Source organism: Accipiter gentilis, chromosome 14 (genome assembly GCF_929443795.1).
Source record: "Accipiter gentilis chromosome 14, bAccGen1.1, whole genome shotgun sequence".
NCBI classification, from domain to species: domain Eukaryota; kingdom Metazoa; phylum Chordata; class Aves; order Accipitriformes; family Accipitridae; genus Astur; species Astur gentilis.
The window spans coordinates 26,485,506-26,512,153 of NC_064893.1; the positions used below are offsets into that span (position 1 = coordinate 26,485,506).

The following is a 26,648-nucleotide window of genomic DNA, read 5'->3' on the forward strand; positions in this document are numbered from 1 at the left end:
CCAAATACCCCCCCCCACCCCCCCCCCCCCCCCCGGATTAACCCAAGAAAAAAAATATAAGATGCTGCCTGGCACAGGCAGGCTTTCTGTTGCTGATGTGCCAAAATCCACCACCACTCTCTCACATCAAGATTCCCAATACAAGCCCTGTTTGGATCTCTCAGTGAGGCTTTAAAGTGACACATCCCCTACTTACAAAACACTAGCACATTTTACAGGGAAAGGCAACTTTAAAAAGTAAGCTTGTTATTTCTGTGGTGAATGTTCCTATGTACTTCTGGGCTTCAGTAAATTTACATTCTAGCATTGCCATTTACCTTTAAATAAATATTGATGAAGGTCAACGTTGCTTTATGTTTTCAGGGTTGAAGTTAAGTGGCTAAGTCCACGTTTAGGATTCTAACATAAAGGCGGGAGAGCGTATCGCTTCATTGGGTTACAGGTGTGCAACACTTCCAAAAGGTCAGGTTTTAACGAGGGCTCGAGCTAAGGTATTGCCACAGCACTTCCAGACAAATCACGTCACAAACTCCAGAGAAGACTAAACCCAGAAAAGTTTATCAAGGACTGGCATCTCCTTAGGAGGCCATAAACAGACTCCACATGAAAGGCTGAGCACATACTCCAGATTGAAAAGGACAACAATCCCACACTTGCCTGTCTGCCTGAGGGATGGTTCAGTAACACACAGCTCCTACTTGATCCATGTCCCAAACTGGCCTTTCTCCTAGCAGCTACTGTACTAGCTCTTCCTTCTCAATCCTTTCAAAGGAGCTTAAACCTCCTCAGCAACTCATATATGAAAACCAGCTGGGCTGACTCACCCCACTGCAGTAATTAACCCTTGCTAGGTCTCTGTGGGACCTGCAGACCCCACCATAACAGCAGATTGATGGAGGCAAACCCCTAGTTTTAACTTGGGAGTTTTACTGGCAGGGGTGTGTGGAGGCGAGAGGGTGGGAGAAGAGAGCCCAAAATGATTTTCAAGTATAGTCACAACATTGATAAAAGCCTTAGCATGGATTTAGTCACACTGGAATTAAATTTGTGTAGCTCCTGTCTCTGTTAGGGGAGCTCTGCTAGCACAGTTGCAAGCGCTTGGCTGCAATCACCAAAATGCTTCTGCTGTGCACCATTAGTGGGTTCTCTGGCTACAGGGAATGGTTTCTATAACATCTAAGACAAGGTTCTGCTCCATGATTGGGGATTTGAATAGCGATACAGCCATTCTGTGTCAATAAATACATGCTGATAAAGTTATCTAGCCTTGATTACTGAATTTGATGAAGGATGTCTGCTAATTTGTGTTGCAGACTTTTAAAAGGTTACTGTCTCCACCTCCTTGCTCTTCTATTCTTCTGGCAGCTGAGTGAGAGGACACCTTTCAGTCATCTCAGGTCCCAGGGATTTTAGTTCCCTGATAAATAACAGAGATAAATACCCAAGGCTGTGAAATACTTTAGCTTAAGATCTAGCACGGGTTTAATTCTGTACTTAGAGTAAGAATCACCAGACTTTAGGAACTCACCAGGTATCTATTTATCTATATGTTTATATGAACCTGATCTCCTCAGCAGTGAAGCATGATGTGCATTCATACATAACATGGTATCACCTCCGGAGTAGTGGCAACAAGCATTTATGCTCATATATGTACTAGAAATAGTGTAAACTATGTGAGATAGGAATTTATGGTCTGCTATACAGAGGCTGAGTAAGAAAGCTTTGAGAAGGACAGATAGGGGATCAGAAGCAGGCAGCTGGACATCTGCAAGCTAAACTCTTGCTCTTCCTACAAGCCTTGCATTGTAGCAGCGATTACAGCACTGCCCACTGCCCTGTTAACCCATGCTCCCTCCCAGCCCACACAGGTGGAGGCTGAAGCCAGCTGCTGGCAAAATCCCACACTTTCTTCCAAACCCTCTGTTTGTGCCCTTGAAGGGAGAAGCTCCCTGAATGCAGCACTCTGTGACAACCTGCCTGCAGAGGAATCGTGACAGCAGTGTTTTGATTTGGGCTTTCTGAAGTGAATGAGTGATAGGAAGATTTTCAGTTCTACCAGACAGACATATGTTCTTGTTTCTGTCAGTCTTTTGCTTATCAGGGGTTATATAATTTATTTGTGTAGGAACAGGGCATTTGATAATTATATGCTTTTCCAACACTGTGAATCAGTGGTAAAGAAAAAGGAAAAAAGATTTCTTCAGAGGCCAGATCAATTTTAGAAGCAAATTTTTCAGAAGCAATTCTTTTACTCTACTTATGACAGCCACTGACAGTGCTCAAAAGCTGCAAAGACAAAGCTTCCTGTGATGACAGTGCCTCAACATACTGGGTTACTTCAATCTAATTTACTCAAGTAGTACAATTTCAGTTTATACCAACTGAGAATGTATTTCTTCAGTTGATTAGAAACTGCTGACAGAAAAAAAAAGTGAAAACTCTGCAACTTAATCCTCGCTTCTCTTATGTTTTCCAAATAAGTCTAATGAAGTAATCACAAACATCCTTAAAATTTGTGAAGTACTGCAACAAAGACGAGTCTGCAAAATTCTAATCATGTTTTAAATGGCCTGAAGACTCTGTCCAGGCTCTATCTTTATCATTCCCCATGCATTGCAATAATCATAAAGGCCCTTACTCCTACTGTGTAAAGGTAGGTGAAGGGGTAGTGTCAAATGCTGCATCACTTGCTTAGTGGGATGTGATAAAGAAGGAATTTGGACTTTGTACCTTTCCGGTCTAAAGTCAAATTGCTAATGCTTCCTGTGCAGGAGGTTGTTTTCCTATGGAGTTTAGTAGGTGACAAATTTAATAGGAAATGATTAAGTAAAAGCAAAGAGTGTTGATAAGGGGTTTATTCTTCTTCAAGGCTTTTGATAATTTGTTTTCAGAAAATAATACAATCTTTAAGGAATTTGTACGCATCTTCAGCCTCCGACAAGGCTGCTGCAGAATTTCCTGTTTTTGTGTTCTCAGAACTGCTAAACTGCTGAAGCTGCCGGTAAAGACCTGTGTGTGTTATCCAGAAGAGGTGGAGTCTATAGCAAATCCAGATTCTTCACTGGTATTTTCAAATGAGTATACTGAAGTTAGAGGTATTCCATCTCTAACCTCACAAATGGGGCCAGTTCCCACAGCCCCAACTCATCTGTGCACTAACCCTTTCTGTTTATCTTCTGTCGTGCTATCTTTTCTATGTATGAAACCATGGATTTTGTTGCATAAGTCGCCTGAAAGCCAGCTGTAAACATTTACATATAAAAAGGTATTAAGGTAGTCTTAAAACATGTTCTAATGGGTGCAGAGCAATGTGAAACACACAAACCTTGGAAGCAGCTTTGTTACTCCCTGAAATGTCAGATCCTGGTCCCGGTGTGAGCAGACCAACCCCTCGTCTCCTGAAGTGAAGAATCTTGTACCTACAAGGGGCAAGATCCTAATCAGATTCCCAACTGGAAAGCCGCTCCAGCTTAACACCAGGCTGAGGGTAGATACAGGTCTGGCACGGTCAACAGGGAGAAAGTCTGTGCTTTCTAGATACTCTCAGAGGTGTTTATCGCTTCGCAAACCTCCCTGGGAATGCAAATACAGCGTGATTGATGGATGCACACAATTCAACAGAACAAACGCTTTCAGCAGACGGGTGGCCCAACAGGAATCTCCGAAGATCCTATTGTACAGGAACAAGAGTGTAATTATGATATTTTCAGGCATATATTCTGCAGGAGCTAGGACACGCAGAAACTCCTCGGCAGTCCCCCCGCTTTGGCCGGGGCAGGAGCGGCAGGCGGAGGAGGCCGAGGGGGCCTGAAAGCCTGTGGGCCAGGACACGGGCCACCGAGGTGTGGTGCCTGCCCACACAAACAGCCGGCACTGCTCTGGCACCAGCCTTTAAATCAACACCTCGGCCCCCACAGCTCGCGTGCAGCAAGGCCTCTTTCTTTCTGCGACCCACCAAGCGATTCCTTATACTTCATGGGCATTTTGCAGATGCCAACAGGCCCCATCCCAGCACTCCCACCAGAGGAAAGCCAGGCAGGGTCATGGCAGCCATCACAAACCTACTGTCCCTGAGGGCCAGGCACGGCCCTCACCACTGCCTCAGTTTCCCTCCATCCCCTAACATGTGCGGGGAAGTGTGACAACCCTGGGGACACGCAACTTCGGGCCAGCAGAAGTTGGCTGGCCATGGGGACAGGCCTGGTCATGGAGACAGGGCTGGCCAGGCCTCGGCCTCCAGCAGGGCCCCCTCAGAGACACGCGCAAGACAACCGGTAGACAGGGCAGGCTGAAAAAACACCAGGCTTTTGTTTTTGGTTTTTTTTTTAGACAAGGGTCAGCAGACAATGCTTACGCCAAATAATAATAGCTGCTAAAGTGCTATTACCTGTTTTGTGTGTGCTGGTAATTAGCTGCTGGTTACGCGCGCACAATTAATGGGCGGACTGTTTAATACCGGAAATCGCATTGTTCTATTCAGGCTGCGCGTTGTTAAGAGTCAGCACGGGGCAGTTTTGCCAGGAGTTATCTATAAAAACCTTCTTGAAGTGCAGTGAGGTTAAGCATCTGGACAGCTTCCAGAGCAGAACAATTGAGCTCAGCTATACTTTCGCAGGAGATCATTTGCTTTCAGGTTACGAAACCTGCGGCACCCAACCTGCTACGAAGCCGCTCGCTTCTCCGTGCCGCGATGGCGCGCTTGGCTCCCGGAAGGCTCATCCTGGAGACAGCGGGACACGCGCGGCAGAGCCCCGAATCTCGCCCGGGAACATGCTTTTCCATGGGAGGGGGGAAGGTATACACCTGTCCATCGGAGGGAAGCGTTTCTTACACAAAAAATAGCAATTCAGATCCGTTCCCTGGGATTTTTATATTTATGAGATTGCATTAGCTTCTCAAAATTCTTCCGAAATGCCTACATGAAACACACCTTAAGATCCTTGAAATGCTGTGATCTGCTTCAGTTCCCCTCAAAAGATCCTATGCACAAAACCAGAGCTTATTTGTTGACAACAGAGTCTAAACGCAATGTATTGCTTTGGCTGTTCTTCTCCTTTGCCTTGGATTGCAGCTTCTTCCAAAGCTTTGATTTCCAAATGACTTGTTAAGCTTTACCGGGCCTGAACATAAAAGCTGTACTTTTATGTTTCTTATGCGGCGTGTGGAATGGGGAAGCTCAACTTAACTGTGGATGCATCTCCTAAGACCTTTCTTCCTCTTGGGGCTCCACGTGTTGCTGCTTTATGAGAAGGCTGACTTGCTTCTTCAAAGCTTGTGTTGTTCCTGTTATCAGAGAGGAATCAAACAAAAAGGGGAGTTTCCACGTGGGAGGCAGTGCCAACACTAACCGTTATTTCATCTGCAATAATAGCGCAGTGGCATAAGGGGCACCCACAGCCAAACTTACTGTTTTTCTTGTTTTTCTGCCAAGAGGATTTCCTGATTCCTGAAATTAGCCCCATTGCCAAGTGATACAGTCAAATCATGTGGTCAGCAGTCCTAATTGCCTTGGGAATACAGAATTCAATTAACACAGTCCCAGTCCTAAAGCATGGACCAGGGAAGAACTGTTCTCTTCCACAGAAAGCCTGATCTATCCATAAAATAATAATATAGATACATACATTCTATAATGTAATGAATTAGCCAGAGCATATTTTTATTTGAAAATTGCTTAAATACTATTCTAATACAGAGGCAATTACAGCAGTATGAAATCAGGAAATAGCATGATAGCTTATTCCTCTTTTCTGATAACACTCACTATGCTGACATCTGGCACTTTCATACCAGTGTGTAACCACGGTGGTTGTCTCACTGTATGTAGCTTTACATGCATTGATTTAATTAAAGCTGTATACTCTTGTAGTGTGGACAAAGCCTAAGACTTTTTTTGTGGAGCAAAGCTGGATATAACAAGCCCAAATCTTCTCTTATGCTACCATAAATGGGGATGTACAGAAGTCACCGGTCCTACACAGATGTAGGTCATTACAAATCAGATTTGAAATCTGTAAGCAGTCACTCTTGATTGATATCACTTTATATGGCATCAAAGGCCCATTGTGCTAGGGAGGAGAACAGAAAGTACTATTATAACTAAAGGACCTTTTTTTCTGTGCTCCTATGCATAGAACCAGCAGCAAGTTTTGGTTGTCCATAGCAAGTCCACAGGTTTGCAGAGGCCGGTGAAAAAACATACCATCTACCTACAATGGCTCGTACAGAGAAACAAGGCTTTTTTACCTCTGTCTTCTATGACTAGTTAGAAATGTAATTCTACAGATTTTACAGAATTCTCACTTGATTTCCAGTTTTAATCTTTACTCACATAAAGAAAGAATGACAGCTATTCACTCCGCAGGCAGGGTTTTTATGTGCTGATTTATGCCTTAATGTCACATCAATCATCAGAAAACAGGGATGTAAATAACAAACTTTGTTTTAAGATTAAAACAGCAAATGATTTTTTTTAAAGGATAAGTAGTTGTTTATTTCATCATAAGGAGGTCAAAATATACAGTACTGTATCATTCGGATGCTAGTGTGGATTAAAATGTCAGGCCCACATTTCCCTGTCTAGGTTAGCCCAGGGTTGAATAAACCACAGAAATCTTATTTTTCTGTAAAATTTATTAACTACAGTTATTACAAGTGTCTTGTAAAGCAGGGAGGTGCCTGGATTTTGGTTTTTATTAGAATTAATTACAAGTATGGATATAAACAAATATCTGACGAAACAACTAAGTTTCCTATCATCTGAAAAACATTAATAACAGGATTGTAGGTACAGCCTTGAAGTTAGGACTACGGTGGGGACGCGGGTGCCCCCTTGTGTTCCTATTAGAACCTTAAATAGTTTTTAATTCGTTATCCCACCTCACCAAGCCAAGAGAGTTGTCTCAATCACGTAAAGCCTTTGCATTTTAGCGTTTTAATTTACATTAATAACCAATATGAAGCATAACTTTATAACCACTGATTCTATTATACTGCAGACTTTTTGCTAATTTCAGCTCTATTGAAAACCACAAAAGGTGACTTGGTTGTTTTTACATTTAAGTATGACATTTATCAAAGGAGATTTTTTTTTTTTTCCCTGGCTGCTTTAAAGCTCTCTAAAGCTGAGGATTTGTTGCTCATGCCTTGCCGCACAAACTGCATTCCTTTGTCACATGCATTTTTTCTGCCATTTATTTAATTCACTGCCACTTTCTTACCTTACATACTCTACCCTCTATAGACTTAAAATCATCCACATGACCTTTCTTTAAGTATACTACACATTGCTTGATGATCTTTAGAGTTGCTTTCTAACATTTAATGAACAAACCCTGCAAATGATATACCTTAAATAATACACCAATGTTTGCTTTAGCCTCAGGCATTTGATGACAGCCATGTAAAGGAAAATAATGAGTCATCTCTACTGCAAGGGAGTTTACAGAGAACTGCTGATCCTTCAGCAGCCAAGTGTATTCATTACTTGGATTTCCCAGCAGGTAGGATAGACACTGGATCTGTTTGCACTTCCGCATCAGACATCCTTTTGGAACCCTGTGGAATAAGATATAGAAATCTGTAATAATTTTCAAATATTTCAGAACATTTAAGTCTGTCATTATGTGCTATTTGCTACCAGATATTTCCCACTCATTTCACCTCTCTGCTTTTCTTTATTCGCCCTTTATTTAATATGCATAAGTATATGAGCACCATCTGTATCATGACAATCCCAGAAAGCTACTGCTTGCAACTTTGCCTAAACGTGTTGGTTATTTTAATATAATTTCCCCAGTCAGCATGGAGAGCAATTGTCTTTAGAAACTGGACTAACATACCAGAGACATGTTGCTGTGTACTTGTATTATTGTAGTTTTGGCATAGCTCTCTCTAAAATTTCCCCGGCCTAAATGGTTCACTGAAACCATGCTAAGAGTCCTTCAAGCATGATTAATAGTGTATTATAGCCAGCCTTGGTCTGCTCTAAGTTAAAGGAACATTAAATATTTTTATGCATGACAGGTATTTGACAATGTTATAGTGATAAAGCTTTTTTACACTACAAATATAATTCTGGGTTTGGAACTGGTTCAAGATACTAATCCGGCTTAGATGAAGGAAATGCATAGATCTAGTTATACCAACTAAATTTTTTACTAGTAATTGATAAAAACTTGGCTTTAATTTAAGATGCCTTGACCTAGTTTTACTGGCCTTGAAACCATCAAAACTTCAGAACGTGACAGCAAAATGCATCCACAAACACTGTTCCAGAGGTCACTGTTAACATTGTAGGATCCCAATCCTATTTGTAGCCAGATGCCTAAATCATTACATGCTAAACAGAAAAATCAGCATGACAAATCTAAAGGTGACTGCTATGTGCTTTCCCTACAATAGGAACTGTGCAGTCATAAGGGAATTGTCCTTTCACACAGTACGCTTCACACTGGAAACCTGACTCATGACTTCAGGTAACCATAGGACTATTCTGTGTCAGACTGGGAGAGTAAAAGATCTCAAACTTCCTCATCCCTTTCAGGGAAGTAAAAACAGTGGGGTTTTTATACTGATTAGACTCCACCTCACTGATAGTCTTTTAATTTTTCACCTTTGAAAATCTAAGTATAAAAAAGAGCAGCCAAAAATCATAATGGACTAAAAGAATCCCCTGTCTTTAACTGTAATCTTGTGCAGCTCAACTGGCCACAATGGGTTTGCTTCTGCTTATACCGATATTGAGTTTGGAAGATGGTCTGGAACAGAATAAAATTTTTTAGCCACTTACGTGTAGCATTAAATGGAAGACACATAAAAAATAGTAACAGTTTCTAATATCCATCAAACAATTCCAAACCAGCTAGTCGTTCCAAATTTATCCAGCAACCCTAAAAACCTACACATCAGTTAAAAAATTCCCACATTACAAGAGTAATGGAATCTGTCAGCTGTAGCTGTTCCTGTCTGATGCATGAAGATATTAAGCCATTTCTAGACAAATCTAGGAAACAAGATCATACTATTTACCATTCTTCCTATATATAGGTGGAGGGAGAAGTAGAGGAGGGGGAGCTCATTTGAGATAATCCCCATTTTGACTCATTAGCACATTCGCAGAAGAGTCATATGTTATTTGCTTACACTACAGTCTCCCTGCTGCACCCATTTTCAAGGTGATTGCTGATTAAAGCAGGAAGCTTTGAGGGAGACTGGCTGATGATTCTTGTTAAACTGGAATTTCCAAGCCTGATGTGAAATAAAGAACTTTGTTCCTGCCCTTTTAATGGACAAGTTCCAGCTCTGCGCTCAGATTCAGAAGTACAGGTACCACCAGCTCACATCTTGCTCTCAGATACTTTGCATAACCACTTTTAGTGCAGTAGAAGTTGTCTGCCTTTGTGACAGCTAAGCTGGAACATATTATTTTGGACAGAGCACTTTAAAGTGCACACACAGGAATGTCATGGTATTAGAGTATATTTTTTTTTCCAGCTTGTGCTCAGGAGAAGTTTGTGTCAGTATACCAGATACTCTGATCAGAATAGGTCAGAATAGTTTCCACATGCTAAGCACTCCCAGCTTCTGACAAGTTAAGTATGAGTTATTCCAGCTCAGAAAACAATGTAATTAATCTTTTTTTTTCTCCTCATTTTCTTTCTAATCTAATCTTTCTAAGACTCACTAAATACCTTTGCATTTTATATAGCTTATAAATTAATCTCTTTTACCATAGGAACAACCACTGGATCTTATCGTCTGTGCTAAAACCACGCAGCCAGGCCATAACACTGTTTGCTTGCATAAGTGGCTCCATTTGTGTTGAAAGTTTCAGCATTTGTTAGCCCAACTGGGAGCAGATGTTTGAACTGCAGTGTTCTCATCAGCTGCATTCTTGTACTATGACATCCTCTTACTCCGTGCCCTTTCCCAGAGGAATTGACAGATTCAGGAGAGAGTAGTATTAAAATAGCTGCTATGGAAATAGCTCGCCAGAATTTAGGAGGAGCTTGGTGGGCACAGGTTATGTGAGCAAGTGAGGCCTCCTGGATCCTCTGTTAAGTATCTCCTGCTTCCATTTTATCAGCATAAAGCTTAATATTTCTGCTGAGTTGTTACCAGATATTTGAGTTATCTTGAAATGGAAATTCTGGCATTGGTTTGCATGTGATCTAATACTTTTAGATTAATGATTACAACTTCCTGGGACTTAGTATGATCACCTAGGAGATGTGGAGATTATTTTTTTAGAAGCAATGCAGAACTAGGTTTCTTAGGTGTGGGTAATCTTCTTGGGGATCTTCAAAAAGAGGTAGCCATTTTCTATGAAATATTTTCCATACACAGACCTCATAGTTGTGGTTTTTTGGTGTTTTGGTTTTTTTCCCTCCCAGTTCAAAAGCACAATAAACTGACTAAATCAGCTATACTGTTATAATTTTTTTTTTAAATGCCATCTTCTGTTAATGGGAGAGAGAAGCTGTAGAAATACTATTGGCCTCTATAATAGCAACAGAAGATGAGGGACTATACACAGCCAAACTGTCTGGCATACTACTCAAGCAAGCAAAAATATCTCACTGAATATCTCTACTTCCTCTACATTTATTCTGCATTTTTTTGCCCTCAGAAGGTCTTTTTACCTCTTCACGATCTCCTTTCTTCCTCAAAAAAAGCTTTTTCTTGCCCTCTGAATCAGAGACACCTTTCCTGCCTCTCTGTGTCTTTCATGAACTTGCAACTTGAAAGCATGCTTCCTCCCTAGCTTGCACTTTCTCATATCTCCCTTTCTGGAATAATTCTAAATTTGTGTCTGATATTAAACTCTACAAAAGATTTTTTTGATACAGTTTTGATGAATGACACCATACATAAAGTGCAACTGTCAACAGATAAACGCTTTCTCACAAGTGGCTACAGTAAGAATTTTGACAAAGGAGGGCTGTCAGGGCTTAATTTCAACAAATCTCTAGGCCAGAGAAACAAATCTCAATTATATCTAGAATAATAGAGGTAGTTAACATTTGCCCCATTTCTAGATAACCTATGCCAGAAAAATGTGGCTGTTGTCTTCCCCTCCAGTTGATTTAAGAGATCTGTTACGATCATCTGAGTGGTTTAAGTAACAGAACTCCTGATTTCACTGCAGGGGGGAGGTTGCCAATACCCAGAGTGGGATGCAACACCTACACACCATACTTGTGAGCACGGATCAGGTGTTACACACACGCACCGATGTTGCTTGCGCACAATGGAAATTTCATATCGGATTTGGAAGCAAAGGGGGTGGGGAAAGAAAAGTGCACGTGAGTGCCTGTGTTTGATAACGTCAGTCAGCTAGTATAATTCACAGGTGCATATAAAACAATACCCTGGCTTTTTCACATTGTGTTAAGCAAAATGATTTCTCCCCTTGATTTCACTGGGAGTCAAGGTGATTGGAAGCCAATGCAAGTTGGTAGTTACTCCAGGTGCACTCCAGGACTTCCTTACTCCATTGAGACTACAGGAAAACCCCACTGATTTTGTGGTAGACCAGGATTTTACCCCAGAACAATGGCAGAAGTGGCAAAAGCAGAAGTGGCTGAACTGTCGCTAATCAATATTACAGAAAGTTATTTTTCTTTTGTTCTTAATTCCCCTTCTAATGTGCAATTACTTTGGTAATGCAAATTGCCCTCTGTAGGATACATAGTAATTCTGTGAAATGCGTGCAAAATAAACACTTCTTATGGTGTGGAAGAACATCTGCCCCTGAATGAGTCATACTGGTCTGCATGGCAGTCTAACTTTATAACCCAGTGTCCTAACAGGGCTAATTTTCAAATCTGCATTACCATTTCAATCTATACTGCTTGACTTTTCTTCTTTCGGGCCTGGAGGATTGCCTACCTGTCTGTCTTTGCTGACGGCCTAGAAGCAGGGTAGGGAGGAAGGAACAAAAGCTGTATGTCTCTCAGGGGGCCAGCTGCACTAGGAATCATTGCAGGTAACAGTCAAATCTGTTTAGGTTCTTTACATCACTTGAAATTTGTGATGAAGTGCAGTTTACACACAAGGTTTCGAAAAGATGCTCAAAATGAGCCCACAGCTCTGTGGATTCATTGCCGTCGTGACAGTGTGAGGAAAGAGGAGCAAACTGCATCCTTCCTATTGATTTATAAAAAGCAATGGAAATCTACCCTCTTGCAGAGGCTTGAGAGACAGTCCCAGGTCTAACCTGTGCTTTTGTTTCTACATTGGCCCCTCAATACGGACAAGGGGAAAAAAAAAAAAGCTTTCCATCTATTTAGTGCTCCGAGGAACCTCTAGCTGCATCAGTAACACCAAGCCTTGTAGAAACCCAAATTTTCAGTACGCTGAATACTTTCATTTCTACATTTCAGGTATCAGTGAAGGGAGCATAGCAAATTTAGGGGAAGGTTTAACAAAATAAAGCAGGAATAGAAATACCACATGTATTTTTTGTGTGTGCTTTAACTAGCCTATAACTGATGGCTAACACGAGGTGCTTATCTTGTGACCACCATGCTGGCTCCCACCCACCCAGTGGTCTACCTTGATTTTTTCCTTGCAGGGATTTCCCACCTTGCAGGGATGTCCCAGCTGCTCTGAAGCAGCAGCTGAACCACCCTCGTGGCAGGCGGGTTACTCTGGTAAACCGGCACCACCTCCGCTTTTCCTTAATAAACACACTGTAATTTGTAGGTGGTTCAGTACCTGTTACAGGAAGAGTTGAGTCATCCCCGTAGCCAAGGCATAAACCTCTAAATCAGGGGTGTGGGAATAATAATAGTTCTCCCATAGTAAACCATACCTGCCTGTGAATCAGTACCCTGAGGCCCAAGTTTTCTCGCCTTTGCCCAAAAACTTGCTGTTGTTTGGCCTTAGTCCTGCAAGCTGCTTGTGAAGTTGCACTCCATCCGAGCACAAGTCTCGCATGGTTAATGGCTTGCAGGCTGGGTACTTAAATCAGCTGAAAAATGACTAAAAAGATAAGATCAAGTTAACGTACAAGGCCCTTAAAAAACCCTCCAAGTGACTGCCTCTTCTCTGTCTTCTTGAAGGAGGGTTCCTTTGAAGCATCTCCTCCGTTCTGGATGGAGTCGGTCTCGGCTGCTTGCTGCTCCCGGGAGTCTGGCTGCTCCCTGCTTTCCTGTTTGCTGCCTTTCTGCTTGCTCAGCTCCACTGTAGACTTCTTGTCTTTTGAACTCTCTTTGCTCTTTTGGCCCACAGGTTCACTTTCAGCTGGGGCAACTGGCTTCTCTGTAGAGTTTAATGTCTAAAGCAGTTTCAAACAATGGTTATTTTTAGTGTTAAATGTAAACATTTTGGAAGGCGATCCATAAAGATATTAAAAAATGAAAGGCCACCTGGCAGGGAGAAATCCTGCTGTCCAACAGGTTTTCGTTTACAGAGTTTGGGACGAACTCCTGCAGCTTTGACTTAGGGGAAGACTCCCAGGGAGCCGATAGAATTACTTATATGAGCAAAGACTGCAAGATCAAACCATCCCTGCATAGACTTGCTTTATTTACATACACATCTATGCTGAAGCTGTTTTAGGAGGCAGAAAACATGCACAGAAAGATGCAGAGAGTCACAAGCATGCACTTCCAACTGAGACTCCCCCAGTTTTAGCATCCCAGGCTGTCAAAAGTGCAAGGGAAAGATTTGGGAGAGAAAGGAAGTAAAAGACACCATAAAGCAAAGGATGAAAACAACTCCGCTATAAAACCACAACACTCCACCAAAAAATTAACAACATAGAGCTTGGCTATGGAAGGCCGCAGCATCATAGAAAATTTCATGCACAAATGCAAAAGAAGAGATAAGCAAACATTCCAAAGACAAACACAATGACAGAGCAGCTATATATAGTAAAGGAAAAGATTCTGAAACTCAGAGAAGTACAGGATATGTTTGAAGTTCACAGGAGAAAAATCAGATCTGGCAAACAAAGGATAAGACAATGAAACTGTCAACGGTTAGAGTAGCAAATGACTAGATATGACTTTGCTAGGACACCTGTTTGCAAACGGAATTTTTTTTTTCTTACGCAAAAAATAATATTTCCTTATTTATTAACGTAATAATTAAAATTGCACACCTATTTGCCTTGTTGAAAATCTGGAAATCTTACATCTGTCTTCAAGGCACAGCCCAGAGCTTAAGTTCTGTAATTTTTCCAGCTTTGGGGATTTTACCACTAGTCTTGAAATATTTGGTGTTCTTCTAAAGGCCTAGGGTTGTACACTTACACGACAAGCTTAGCTTTCATAAAAAAAAACACCCAACAATTTTAGACATCATGATTTCAGAGGAAAAACTGAAAGCAGAAACTCTAGAAAAACAGAATGCAAATACACCTCTCATATCTATTAAAAAATAAAATAAACCTCAAGCCACTCTAATTTTGGGGAAACAAGAATGAGAGGGGGTAGCAATACTACCACTGGCCTTTTTCAATTGATTCACCTTTCTTCCCCCACCTAATCTTAAAAAAACCCCCATATTTAAATTATAGAACCTACAACCATGTAATACATTCAGTCTTGACCGGTTAGCTTAAGTCCTCAACGAAATATGTTCTTGCATTTTACTATTTCCATTTCCAAAGGACAGACATACCTGGGTATATATTTGCTTACATCTGGATTTGTGTGCTTTTAGACTTAAAAGATACAGTCATTAAGCTAGTCTTTGCTCTAGTTCTGCAGGAGATACATGAAGACAGCACATGAAACCTGGAGATGCAGGTGATCAGTAGCCCCATACACCACGGCCAGGCACCATCTGAGCGTCAATAGTTTATTCAAGCAAATTCAACCACCTCAGAGTACAGAAGAACTGTCATCTGGGGCTGCAGACAGTGCACGCTACCTGCATCTCGTCCACCTCGCCTGAGGAGAGACTCCTGCCTGGATGCACATCTGAGGAGCTCTCTCAGCACAAGGATGAACCCCCAAATTTAATTCTGTCTCTTTCTTTCTGACTCATTTTAACTATCAGACAGGAAGCTCTCAGTTGCTGAACCCATTGGTGAGTTTGACGAGATCCTTCTTACCCTTATTTGCCTTAGCTTGCTTTTGAAATGTTTCTCTCTGGTACAATTGCAAACGTGCACATTCAATTCAAAAATAACCACAGCACCCAAAATACAGCTATGAGACTGGATGCGTCTGAGTTCAAAGGTACCAGAACAACTTCTAACCCTTATTAACACTCTGTGAAATCTGTGGGTTTACTCTGCGGGTGTAAAATTAGAGTCGAGTCTTCCTCACCACACGTGTTTGATTGTGTAGGTGCCTGATAGCAACAGTATTGCAGCTAAATCTGAACTGGATGCAACAGGACTATTTCTGTGAGCAGGTTTTGGCCTTTGATGTTAGTCAAACAAAACACTTTAAAAAATATTCATAATACATTTTCCAGGCAAAATAAGAAAAAAAATTCCAATCAGATAATCTCTTTGAGGTGTTTCATATTAACCTTGAAAGGCAGGAAATTGGCATATTTTATATTGATGGGAGCAGCTCAGGAAATACAAAGTGAAGCCTATGAATAATGAAACATGTTAATGTTTCTTATTCTAAAGGGTGATCTGCACCTGACAGATTGCTTTTACTCGCTCAATGTTAACAGTGCCACTAAAAAAAAAAAAAAAAAAAAGATTAACAGGATAGTATTTTTCCCCATCGTATTACAGGAGACCTTAATACAAGGCTGCATTTTAAGTGCAAAAGGCAGACCCCTAAATTTACACAGGTTTTGGATCAGTGTTTTAATGTATTTCTGTAAGATACAGAATAGCAGTGATGAAAAGTGAAGAAGAATCACAGCATTCCAGAGATGTGATAGCATAATTTAAGGAGATCATTTAACAGAAATTCTAAAAAAGGAAAGAGTCAACAGCAGATATAGTCTTCCTTGAGCTCTTCTCTATAATAAAACCGTGCTAATTTACACTAGTGCAAATGAGAGAAGTAGGGAAACTAATAAATTGCTTTAAAAAAAAAAATGAAAGGAAACTGGCTGCTAATTAAAATAATAAAAAACAGATCCAGGACTGTAACTTTAGTCACTTACTCAGACCATTTCACAATGCTGTTGTATGAAATAAGGAATAAATGTCACAAGACAAGACCTTCTATATTTGGGATGCTTTTAGAGAAATAATTCATAAAGATTAACCTTAGTATCATAGAAAATCATGAAAATAGGAAGACTGAGAAAATAATTTTACTATTAATTAAAAAAGGAAATAAATAAGGAAATTCTGAAAGGTCAGTTTTCAATATGACTTCAGTTTTGCTCTCAGGTTAAAGGAAACCCTATGTCTATATACAGAACCTGTGTTTTATCTCTCATTACTGAACGTAATTATTCTGGATATCTTGACTTGCAACAGATAAGGGTTTGTCTCTCAGAAAAGGTAATAGTATTTGTATTTCTAATGAAAATGTGAATTTTTTTTTCTAAAGCCATAAAGCTTATAATGTAAAGGTCACATCCAAAGTTTTGGTTTAGCTTTTCTGAACATAGAATGAAAGAAGCAAAAGCTGAATAAGAGAAAATATGTTCATGGTTTTTGTCAAATTGCAGTGAATGGTTTTCATTCTCAATTTCTTTTCTATGAAGTTTCCACCTAAATGATCCTTTCCTCAGCAGACAAGTAAATCAACAAAGTAAAAATTATTCTGTCTGTGTGTATTTAGTTTCACTACCTAAGCCAAGGTGCATGCAGAAAGTAAAATAATAGCAAGAGACAGGAATAAAATTGAACATAAAGGCACTAATTATTTTAAGAAAAGGAACAAACCTGGAAAAAAGCACTATTTTTTATTCTGATAGTGACTCTTTAAAATCTTGTTTAATAGTATGAAGAGAAAATAAATAGATAAGTAAAGAAATATTTTAAAATATGAAGTTCAGTGAGCATGTAGCACTTTTCGTTCAGGGATTTTTACATTTCAAAAGCTAGAGTTGTATGGAAGTAGGTGACAACAACCCATCACCAAAAGATGAAAAAAATCCAGGCACTTACTTGGTGACAGGGGCTTGGGCCATTTACCTCTTCTGAACTGGTTGTCCCTCCATCACCCTTGACTGACTAAAATAACAAAGGATTATAGGACTTCTAACTGGGTTCCTGTTTGAGGCATTAATTCAACATGAAAACACACATGAATCAAAAAATGCAAGGTTTGATTTAAGCATACTCTTTACAACGCTAAACCAGAATCAGACATTTCAGAAACTCTACCAACATTTTTGAAATACCCACATCTCCAAGGTAGATTTTTGCTAGTTCTTTCCTATGTGAAGTGATTGTCTCTTGCAAGTCAATTTTCCCATTAAGGCCTGAGAAATATGAATGAGGTCTCAGTGGACCAGAGATCATATCAGCCAGTAAACAAGACAGTGCTATCAGCCCTGCCACTGTAGTTTTCTAGGAAAGAGCTTTTGCTTGCTTTTCAGAGGCAAATCTATCTTATAAGATCTAGTGGGACTTCCTTTCTATTTAAACAATCATACTAAGCTTGCATACCCTGTGAATAATTAAAACCCACTCAGCTTTATAGATATATTTTTGTATTTTATCATCAGCATCCATTTTTCCTTTCCAGTTTATGCCTTCTCTCTCTATATATATCTAAGTAATGGCCCTTCTTGGAGCCCACTCTTCCCAGCCCAGACAACCAGAGCAGACCCTGAGGCTGTACCACCTGCAGGTCATTCAGAGCAAACCTTAACTTGGAAATATGTTTTTAAGGTACGATCCCCCATTTCTATCTAGATTTAAAAATGAGAAAAAGCTGTTTGACAAAACTAGCTCAACAAGTAAATTGTCACAAATCTTGTAATATTAGATTAAGGTTTAGTTACAATTACTAATATAAAGGAAATGAAAGGCATAATACATATGTATATGTTTAATTAAAAAGTGTGTTGGAGGGTTCAACGTGGCATTCTCTTGAGTACCATATAAGCCACAGAGCTTAGCAGTAAAGCATAAAATAAACTCCGGAATTTCAAAGTGCCCAAATTTAAATGTCATTTTTCATTGCATAAGTTCAATGAAAACAATGAAAGGATGTGACTTCTGTTCTAAAGATAGATCAGGCGGATTTGTGGTTTTCTGCAGCTTGTAGATTTGTTACTTGAAGCACAACAGCATCAGCTTGATCCTATGTATGGTGTTATTGCAAGGACCTATTTCAGTCTCTGATTTTCCTATAAAACCACAGAAAATCACTATGTAGCAACAGCATGATAGAAAACTAAACCACTCCATGACAATTCATTACTTGTCACAAATTGTGGGAAAAATTCTCTTTCTGGAACATGCTGCTGTGCATTCTCTTGCATGTTTATGCTCGTGACTCTTTATCTGTGTAAGAGATTGCAGAAATGGAGGGGAGGAAGCACAGTGTGGTCTGTCTTAACATTACAGGATAGAAACTCAGTCCAGAGCGTATGAAGACATATCGTGATAAGATCTAGTTTGCATTTCTGTTTCAGTAGGTCTTTAAATACCTTCAGGGAAAAAAAAAAAGTTTATGCTATAACAGCAACCTCTTTGTTACCTTTTTTCCTAAAAAAATCCAAACTAAAACAAAACAGAAAAAAAGAAAAAAACTGCTTTAGCCAACCTTTAGTAATCCATCTTTTTTTTTTTTTTTTATCAGAACATGAATAACAGAGTAAAGACCTTGAGGTCTTTGCCTAGACAAAGTTCTCTCTTGCCTTCAGTGAAATGTATACATAACGATCACAAGGATTTCTCTCTAGAGCACTTCTGACCTTTCATCCTTGCCTTTGGTCATTTAGGATTGCTGCTGCTGAAAGCTTCCTGAAAGGGTTTTCTGCTTTCTGGGGCAATAAGAGTGGATCAGTGTATCTTTAAATGGAAGAGGGTGGGGACAGGCAATAGACTTGCTACATTTTCATGAATAATGAAGGAAAATTAAGTTGGGACAACATAAATTACTTATTCTTGATTCCAAATGCTATTTATTATGTAAAAGTTTATTTACATGGGGAAGTAGGCCAGCACAGACACCGCAGACAATTTGGAAATATTTTTTGTTATTCCAGAAAGATATATTCTTCTTGGGAGCAATTTCATTAATCCAGAAATAGGATATTTTATTTGCAGAGACCATACTCAACACTATCTCAAACCAACCATGCTTCCAGTCAACTTCCCGGCTGAGGACAAAGGCTACAGCCTCAGTTTACGGTTGGTAATTCTGCTTATTCCGATTTAAAAATGCCATTTTACACCCTTATCTCCACAAAATACCTCAAAACGGACATTTTGAAAGGATTTATCTTACCTAGCTTTGCTTCTGTTTATATTCTACGGAGAACAGCAGGAGCTTTTAGGGCTCACATCATCTGACATGTCTTAGATCCTAAGGGGCTCTCAGACCTGCTCACCCCTAACTGGTGCCTTTAAAGGGAACCTGGGGTGAATAGCTCAGGTGTAGCCTTTTTTTATCAAAACATCTGCATTGGGTCTGATGTATCCTACCCTGTAAATAAGATAGCTATTTGATTTTCATTGATAAGGCGTGACTTTCAACTGGCAACACAGGATTTCACATTCATGTAGGTGTGGCTTAGTTAGATAAAAGAGCAGTGGTATTTCTTCATCTCTTATTGAAGCACAGGGCTTTAAACTAATACTTTATATCTTTCTATAATTTCCCAATAGTTTTTGTAGCATGTTAACCCTCTCCCATTTTAACCACAGCAATGGCTTTTGTGACCTTTGCAATTGCAAAGAGACCACAAAGAAGGGATGTCTGTACTGAGCAAGTCAGCAGGCAGACTTCAAGATACACACTGCCTTTTCCAAAGTAAATTACTCCTAGTTCTCGCAATGGTTATCCTTGTGTCAATAGTGGCAACTGTAGTGCTATGGATCTAAATGTCTACTTGCTATTGGCCTGTGCTCGTGCTCTCTGAGCAGAATATGTCAAAACTGAGGCACACGGAGAATCAGTGACTTGCCGGTCTGAGGCTCACAATAGACTAAGTAGAAGTAAACTTAATTTCTGAGTCCCAGTCTTGAATCCTAAGAAGATAAGCTGCCTTTTCTTAAGAAGTTGAGTGGTTGACCTGTGTAACATAACTGTGGATATTATCAGAATACCCTTGGGGTCATCTTCTGCAGGTGGAAAAGAAACCCAGTAAACAATCATATTAATGTAAAATTAAAAGTTAATCTCTTTCAGCAGCCAGAACAATAATCCATCTATTGCCAGAATAGAGACTAAACAACAAAGTATATCAGTAAACAGGAGTCTGGGTTTTATCAAAGAAGTCCTGCCACATTCTTTCTCACCAACAAGCAGGGGTTTGTTTCAGAGACTGTAAGTACCTGTACTTGTTAAGATCCTATCTTACAAGAATTCACGACCCGCTCCATCTGCAACAAGGCAGGAGGAGTTCTCCAAGAGGACCTGCTGGATGAGTCAGTGACCTGCATCACATGGATGGCACGGTTTGTACAGGCTCTGATGCCACTTCAAGGCATTTCCGACACCTCCAGGAGCCTCCTGCCCCAGTGTCACCTCTGGGAGGTGGTACACCGCAAGGTACATCTAGGCATTAGGCGAGGTTTGTCCAGATTCACAAGTGGAAGAGGTTGAACAGATGCAACCACATGAAGACAACATTTTATCTCCAGTGTTTCAGGGAAGAGCTGCTAAGGACTAAGTTCCTCACACAGGTAGACAGCACAAGGGGATGGTCTGATACAAGGCTCTTTGCTGTGCTCCTCAAACATACACGCACGCTGTGGCCAGGGCTGCAGTGTAAACTCTCATATGTCTGAGTTAGTTTTAAATTAATTAGCATTAGTGTGAACAGCAGACTAATGACATTAGCATGAGGACTGGGGAGGCTGCAAATGGCAGCCCCCCAAAACGCGCAAATTACTCTTCTCTGAGCTCCACAGTGCCAGAATTATGCTGCTACCAGGATGCCAGCTAGCTATTGCAAAGCTGGCTTGGGAATTCCTCTACTTTATGGCTGTTGCTTTAGGGTATCCAGACCTCCAGAGAAAACTACAGTGGAAATGGACCTTCCTTATAGTGGAAATCATACCAATTATACCTTCCAGCACACAGTCTGCCAGTATAGCTATTCTGAGCAAAAGAACCCTGTTGGACATCTCTACAGTACTCAGCTCAGCTCTCAGCCCCACAGCGCTGGAGCTTCCCCTGCTTTTCCTTGTGAGAAAATCAAGCCTGTGTTGGCTTAAACATTTCATGCACTTTCAGCACTCACCATTAGTTCAAAAGCTTTACAGAAGCTAGTTGTTTAGTAGTGGCTTAAAACCCTTCTCTCTACCTTAGGAATCAGAAATACTGATTGACCTGTTGGCATGAAGCTGTAGGGCAGCTATATAGCTCCAATCGTGCACGACAGCATTGCAGTGATCCAGTAGTCCAAAAGTCATTCAGAGGAAACAGCCTGGGGTGTACTTCAGGGATAATAAATATATTAAAATAATCCACTATCTGTTTGGAAACTGATAGCCAAAAGTAGAGCAGATGAACACTAAAGGTTTCAAAAAGCTGCAACACCAGTTACACAGTTAATACAATTCAGTTTCCCATGTGGGTAGATGTTTGCCTACATATTAGTTCTGTCTTTCTAGGCCAAAATCTGGATTAAACTCCTGCTCTGATTAGAGCAGCTTTACATCTACTGCTTTTAATACAGCTCTGTTTTATTCCATGATGACTAAGACGAGTGTGGAACAGCTTTATTTTTTAATTGGTGGTATTTTTTTTGGTAGGGTGACATGAAGTTACAGTTGCCACAGATGTCAATGTTTGATATGCGTTGGTCCCAAGTCACCTTCTGCATGTCTAGCATCTCCCATAGTAACAAGCCTCTATGCAGGATGACCGCAAGTCCCCTTGGATTTAGGAATAAGGTTGAGATTTTTCCAAACGGACTAGTTTTGTAAAATCTTATGTGGAATTAAAGGCATGTTGGATGCACAATTCTTGGCTGGTAGTAGGAATTTTAGCTTGGATCCTCAAATACACCAGAGTGGCTGTGTAGTAAAGTAACTCTGAAGAAAAAGAAGTAAATTCACCCATCATGGGTTGGGCTAAGGCTAACAAACAGCTGAAAATAAAAGAAACACCGATCTTTTGGAGATAAAAAATAAATCAGGATTTGGGTTGTTGCGTGTACCTTCCTTGCTCTGAACTTTAACCTTTGACAACGTGACTGTTCGCAGTTGTATGTACCAGCACATACCTGTGAGCAGACAACCTGGGCTGTTTATTACATCGGGTTATAAGAAACTACATTTTTCACATTCTAATGTATAAACTACTCTGACACCCACACGTAGCTGTCTGAAAATAAACCAGCATGATTAAAAATAGAAATCTTCCATACGCATTTGTAAACCTTGCCAAAATAGATCAATTGCTATATAAATCCTCAAAGGCCTGCTACAATTTTAATCAGAGAAGCATTCTAGACTGGGATTATTTTCTTTCTTGGCCACTTTTCTAGACTCTGTTGAGGAATACTGTCTGGCTGTCATTTGTACACAAATCAGCAAGATTGCTTCATACCTATAACCACGAGCCGATACCAGCCACGTTATCGCCTCAGCGGTTTCCTTCTTCCCTCCAGTCTCCTTCTGGAAAGGAGGATTAGATTCCACTTCGTGCCTTTCTTTTTTCCACCTAACACACAACATCTTTAAAGCAGCGATCGTATCCTTTCACGTGCCGGTTCAGCTAGCCTACGTAAGCTACCAAAATAAAATTTTCACTACTAAAAACAGGACTCCCCGAAGCAAGCACGGGCCTTGACAACGGTGGGCTAATAGCAGATGGTCTCGCGTCGCCCAGTGGAAGTTGCCTCGGTGGCAACCCCAAATTCTGTCTCAAACCTCTGGAACTGCCCTGTTTCCCCCTCCCCCCCGGCGGGGGACAAAGAGCCCCGGCGGAGCCTGGAAGCCGCAGCAGCCCCCGGGCGCTTCCCGGGCGCTTCCCGGGCGCGGCCGCCAGAGGGAGATGCAGAACGCGAAATGCGCACGGCGGGGGGGGGGGGGGCGGGCGGCGCTGGGGACAAGGGGACAAGTGGGACAAGGGGACAAGTGGGACAAGGGGACAAGGTCACACACCCACCTCTGGAAACGGGCATAGCTTCACTCCTGCTCTCTTACACACATTGATTTTTCCAAAGGTTTTTTTCAAGAATTCCCACCCCCAGCCTTGCACTGAACGCGTCGCTCTCAAGTCATGAAACTGAGGGTCTTGCTTACCAGTTTAAAAAACTTCCTCAGGTTTGCTTTGGGGGTTTTACTCTCTTCTCTTCTAGGTTTCACTTCTGCAGCTTCTGGGCTCTTACTCTCACCTTTGTCAGGAGCCCCTGCTTCTAAAGATGCATCCGCTTTTTCATTGCTTACGATCTCTGCTTCTTCTGATGCGTTCTGGGGTTATTTGGGGTAAATATTAAGAAAGTGGGGAAAACAAACTTAATAAGTGAGGTTTGGTTTTTTGTTTGTTTTTAAAGAGGTTACAATCAAAGTGTTTCAGCAGCGCTGTAAGTTGGTACATCAGGAACCAATGTGGCATGAAAGCGTTCTCAGCTTCACTATATCTGTACAGGTTTCTTCAGGAATTTGATGCACCGCAATTAAAAAAAGTATATAAGGTGGTGGGATTTTAAGCACTTGTTTACATTGAAGAAATAGCCTTTCTTGAATTGCAGTACCAGTTCCCAAACACTAATTTAACTTTGATTACAATTTTAAAAGGAAATTTAAATGAAGTTACATACAGTAATATGTGCCCCAAGGAGATGACACTCAGGTAAACCCAGTAAAAATAAGAAAGATCATACCCAAGAGTTTGCACACAAAAGCAGGAATAGCATTAATTAAAACACACCACGGATATTTTAATTGTTAAAACTCTAGCACCCTTCTTAGTGAAATACAAAAGTGTAACATCGCAGGCACAGTGTTCTCAGGCTTGGTCACATTTGCAACACTGGCTCCTCCTCCCAGTTGTGAAGATATAAATGACTTCCTGAGGTACCAGGTGGTTAAGTAGCTCATCTATTACTTCACCCAATCCCACAGGTCACAGTCACCCTCTTTGATAGCGTTGACCCTCATTTGAGTTCAAGAAAAGCTGCTGGGTACTCAGCAATGTTGCCTCTATAGAAGGATTTTGGGTCCCACTGAGCTTTTGTGAAATACTGGAAAGTTCCTCCTGTTATAATAGTACTTCAACCAGAGGCATGCAGTTGGTAAATTCCTCTGAAATATGGATCCCCGTAAGATTTATTGGTTAATCTCCTGCATGTCTCATTCCACGGCCTTCTCAAGGCTGTCCTGGGAATGCGCAATGTGTTTAACTGAACAAGACCAGTGCAGAGCAGAATACGTGAGCAGGAGGCACATTTCTGCTCTAGGAGGTGGAGGCACAGCTGGGCAGGAGGCTAAATATGCATTTCCTTCGCTGAGTATTCTGCCTTCTATAAATGCTCTGGTAAATAACATTCTTCTCTGCCCTCAAGAACCACTAATTAATTCCCATCCCACTGTAACTGTGTAAAGAAGATTCTTCCCTTCTACCATAAAAAGAAGCTATTATGCTAATAACCAGGTAATTTGACCTGGAGCAAGGCCTTGATCATTTTGCAGGCTATTGCAGAAAGGTGCAGAACATTATAAAAGCAGGATAAGGTACACCCTCAGTAGCGTAACTTCATTATTGAATCAAACACAAGCAGTTACCCTAGGTATTGGCATTTCAACACATGCTGCTGCTTAAAAATACAGCAGGGTTAGAGCTGAAATGTCTTACGATGGTTACCATAGGAAACAACTGCTGTAAATAAATCTCAGAATGATACTTCACAGTTTTTACATGTACTTACAAGAACACACATGTAATTTATACTCGCAGTCATTTCGACCAAATTAATTTTAGCCACGTGAACATGAAAACAATTTAAAAGGTAATACCAAAGATTTACCCCATGAATCCCAGATTCTGACTTCGGGAGTGGTAAAAAATGGCTGCCTCCTCCAGCAGCTGCTTACAGTACTACTGTCCTTGTCTACTTCTCCAATTGTCTTCAACTTGGTGATTCCCAAGTAGTATCTTTAGTTTAATAGCCTTTGATGGATTTTTTCCTACAGAAATTTAGCTGAACATTTTCTGAGTAAATATAAATTTCTGACATCCAGCAGCATCCTGTGGCAAAGGATTCTACAGCTTAAGTATGCTTTTTTTTTAAAGCACTTCATTTTTGTTTGTCACCAGATAAAGTGATCTGATACTCTACTGCTTTTATTTTGAACAATGACTGCTCTTTCCTGTTCACCTTTTATGTTACAGTAGTCATTCTGTATGCTGCTGTCATCTTCCTTTCTGCCAACTCCTTTCTGAGCCAAAAAAAAATATTCCTAATTTATGTAGTTCTTCATACAGAAGCCATTCAATATATTTATGTATTTTTCTCTCAGTATTATACCTTTTAGTTCTATCATATTCTTTTTGAGTTGAAGGGGACCCCACATGCAAGATGAGGACACACCATGGAGTTCTACCGCAGCATGAGAGATTTTGCTTTGTTCTTTACTCCTCTTTTGTGGAAGAAACAAATGTTTTTTGGGATGGGGTAGGGCGAAGGAGAAGAATGATGAGAGAATGAATATTCCTTGTCCCCTGCTGCCTGAGATGACTGCAGCACAGCCTGCTTCCCCATGGAATTGTAGATTTAATTTATATTTATGAACATTTTTGAGATAATCAATCCATAATAATTTTCATCTATATTTCTGCCTATTCACACATACATTTAATCAATTCACCATCTATTTGCTTGAAGGAAATGATTCATTGCAGGAGTTGAAACAGTGGCTCAATAAAGCAGCAACCTAGCTTCTGGGAGCTCATCATTCAAAGATTACAGTTTGGGATCATATTACTGCTACGCTGCTACAGCTGCAACCCAAATGAGTTTTGTCTCTCAAGCTATGTCTATGCAAAGGCGTTAGTGTCACTACCGATAACAAATGCATCCTGGGGCGAAATGCCTAACTGAAAAGCACTGTCTATTTAAATAAAGAGCTAAGTGATAGTCAACTATTCAGAGAGATGGATTTGTTTAAAATAATCAGTGGCTCTTTGTACATTTCTTGATGGAAGCCATAGGAGGCTTTAGGAAAGTTTAAATCCTGTTTTAAAATAGCTTTTTTTAAAAAAAAAAACACTTCGATATCTAAGGTACATATGGTACTATTAGGCATAAAGTTGTTGCAGAAGTTACAGGTTATCTTGTTTGAGATCTTAAGCCTGCTATTAAAAGTTTTACAATAAATTTCTTGTAATCATCTCCAAGAATCCTTCTTGTATACCCATCTCCCTCTGTAAGACTGAAGTAACTAATGCTGAATATTCTTTTACAATTTTGTAATCTCAAAGATATCTCTGGAGACCTAGTCCAACCTCCTGCTCAGAGTTGTTGAGGAACTTGTCAAGTTGAGCTTTTAGTATCTCCAAGGCTGGAGTTCCACAACTTCTGTGCAATCAGATCAGGGTATTTAGACACACTGGGACAAAAGGAAACTCTAGAGA

The 26,648-nt window shown here is 40.5% G+C and overlaps 1 protein-coding gene across 1 annotated transcript in view; it reads right to left on the minus strand.

Annotated features, from left to right (window-relative positions):
- Positions 1–7,119: 7,119 nt before the first annotated feature.
- The window catches only part of BCAS1 (brain enriched myelin associated protein 1), a 55,739-nt gene continuing 36,210 nt past the window's right edge, over positions 7,120–26,648 (minus strand). Inside the window, exons 10-13 of the mRNA XM_049816292.1 lie at positions 23,318–23,485; positions 17,051–17,116; positions 13,019–13,285; positions 7,120–7,560 (exon numbers count right to left, since the gene is read on the minus strand). Coding sequence (XP_049672249.1) covers positions 7,486–7,560; positions 13,019–13,285; positions 17,051–17,116; positions 23,318–23,485 — 576 coding nt within the window. The 3' untranslated portion in view covers positions 7,120–7,485. The remainder of the gene's footprint in view (positions 7,561–13,018; positions 13,286–17,050; positions 17,117–23,317; positions 23,486–26,648) is intronic.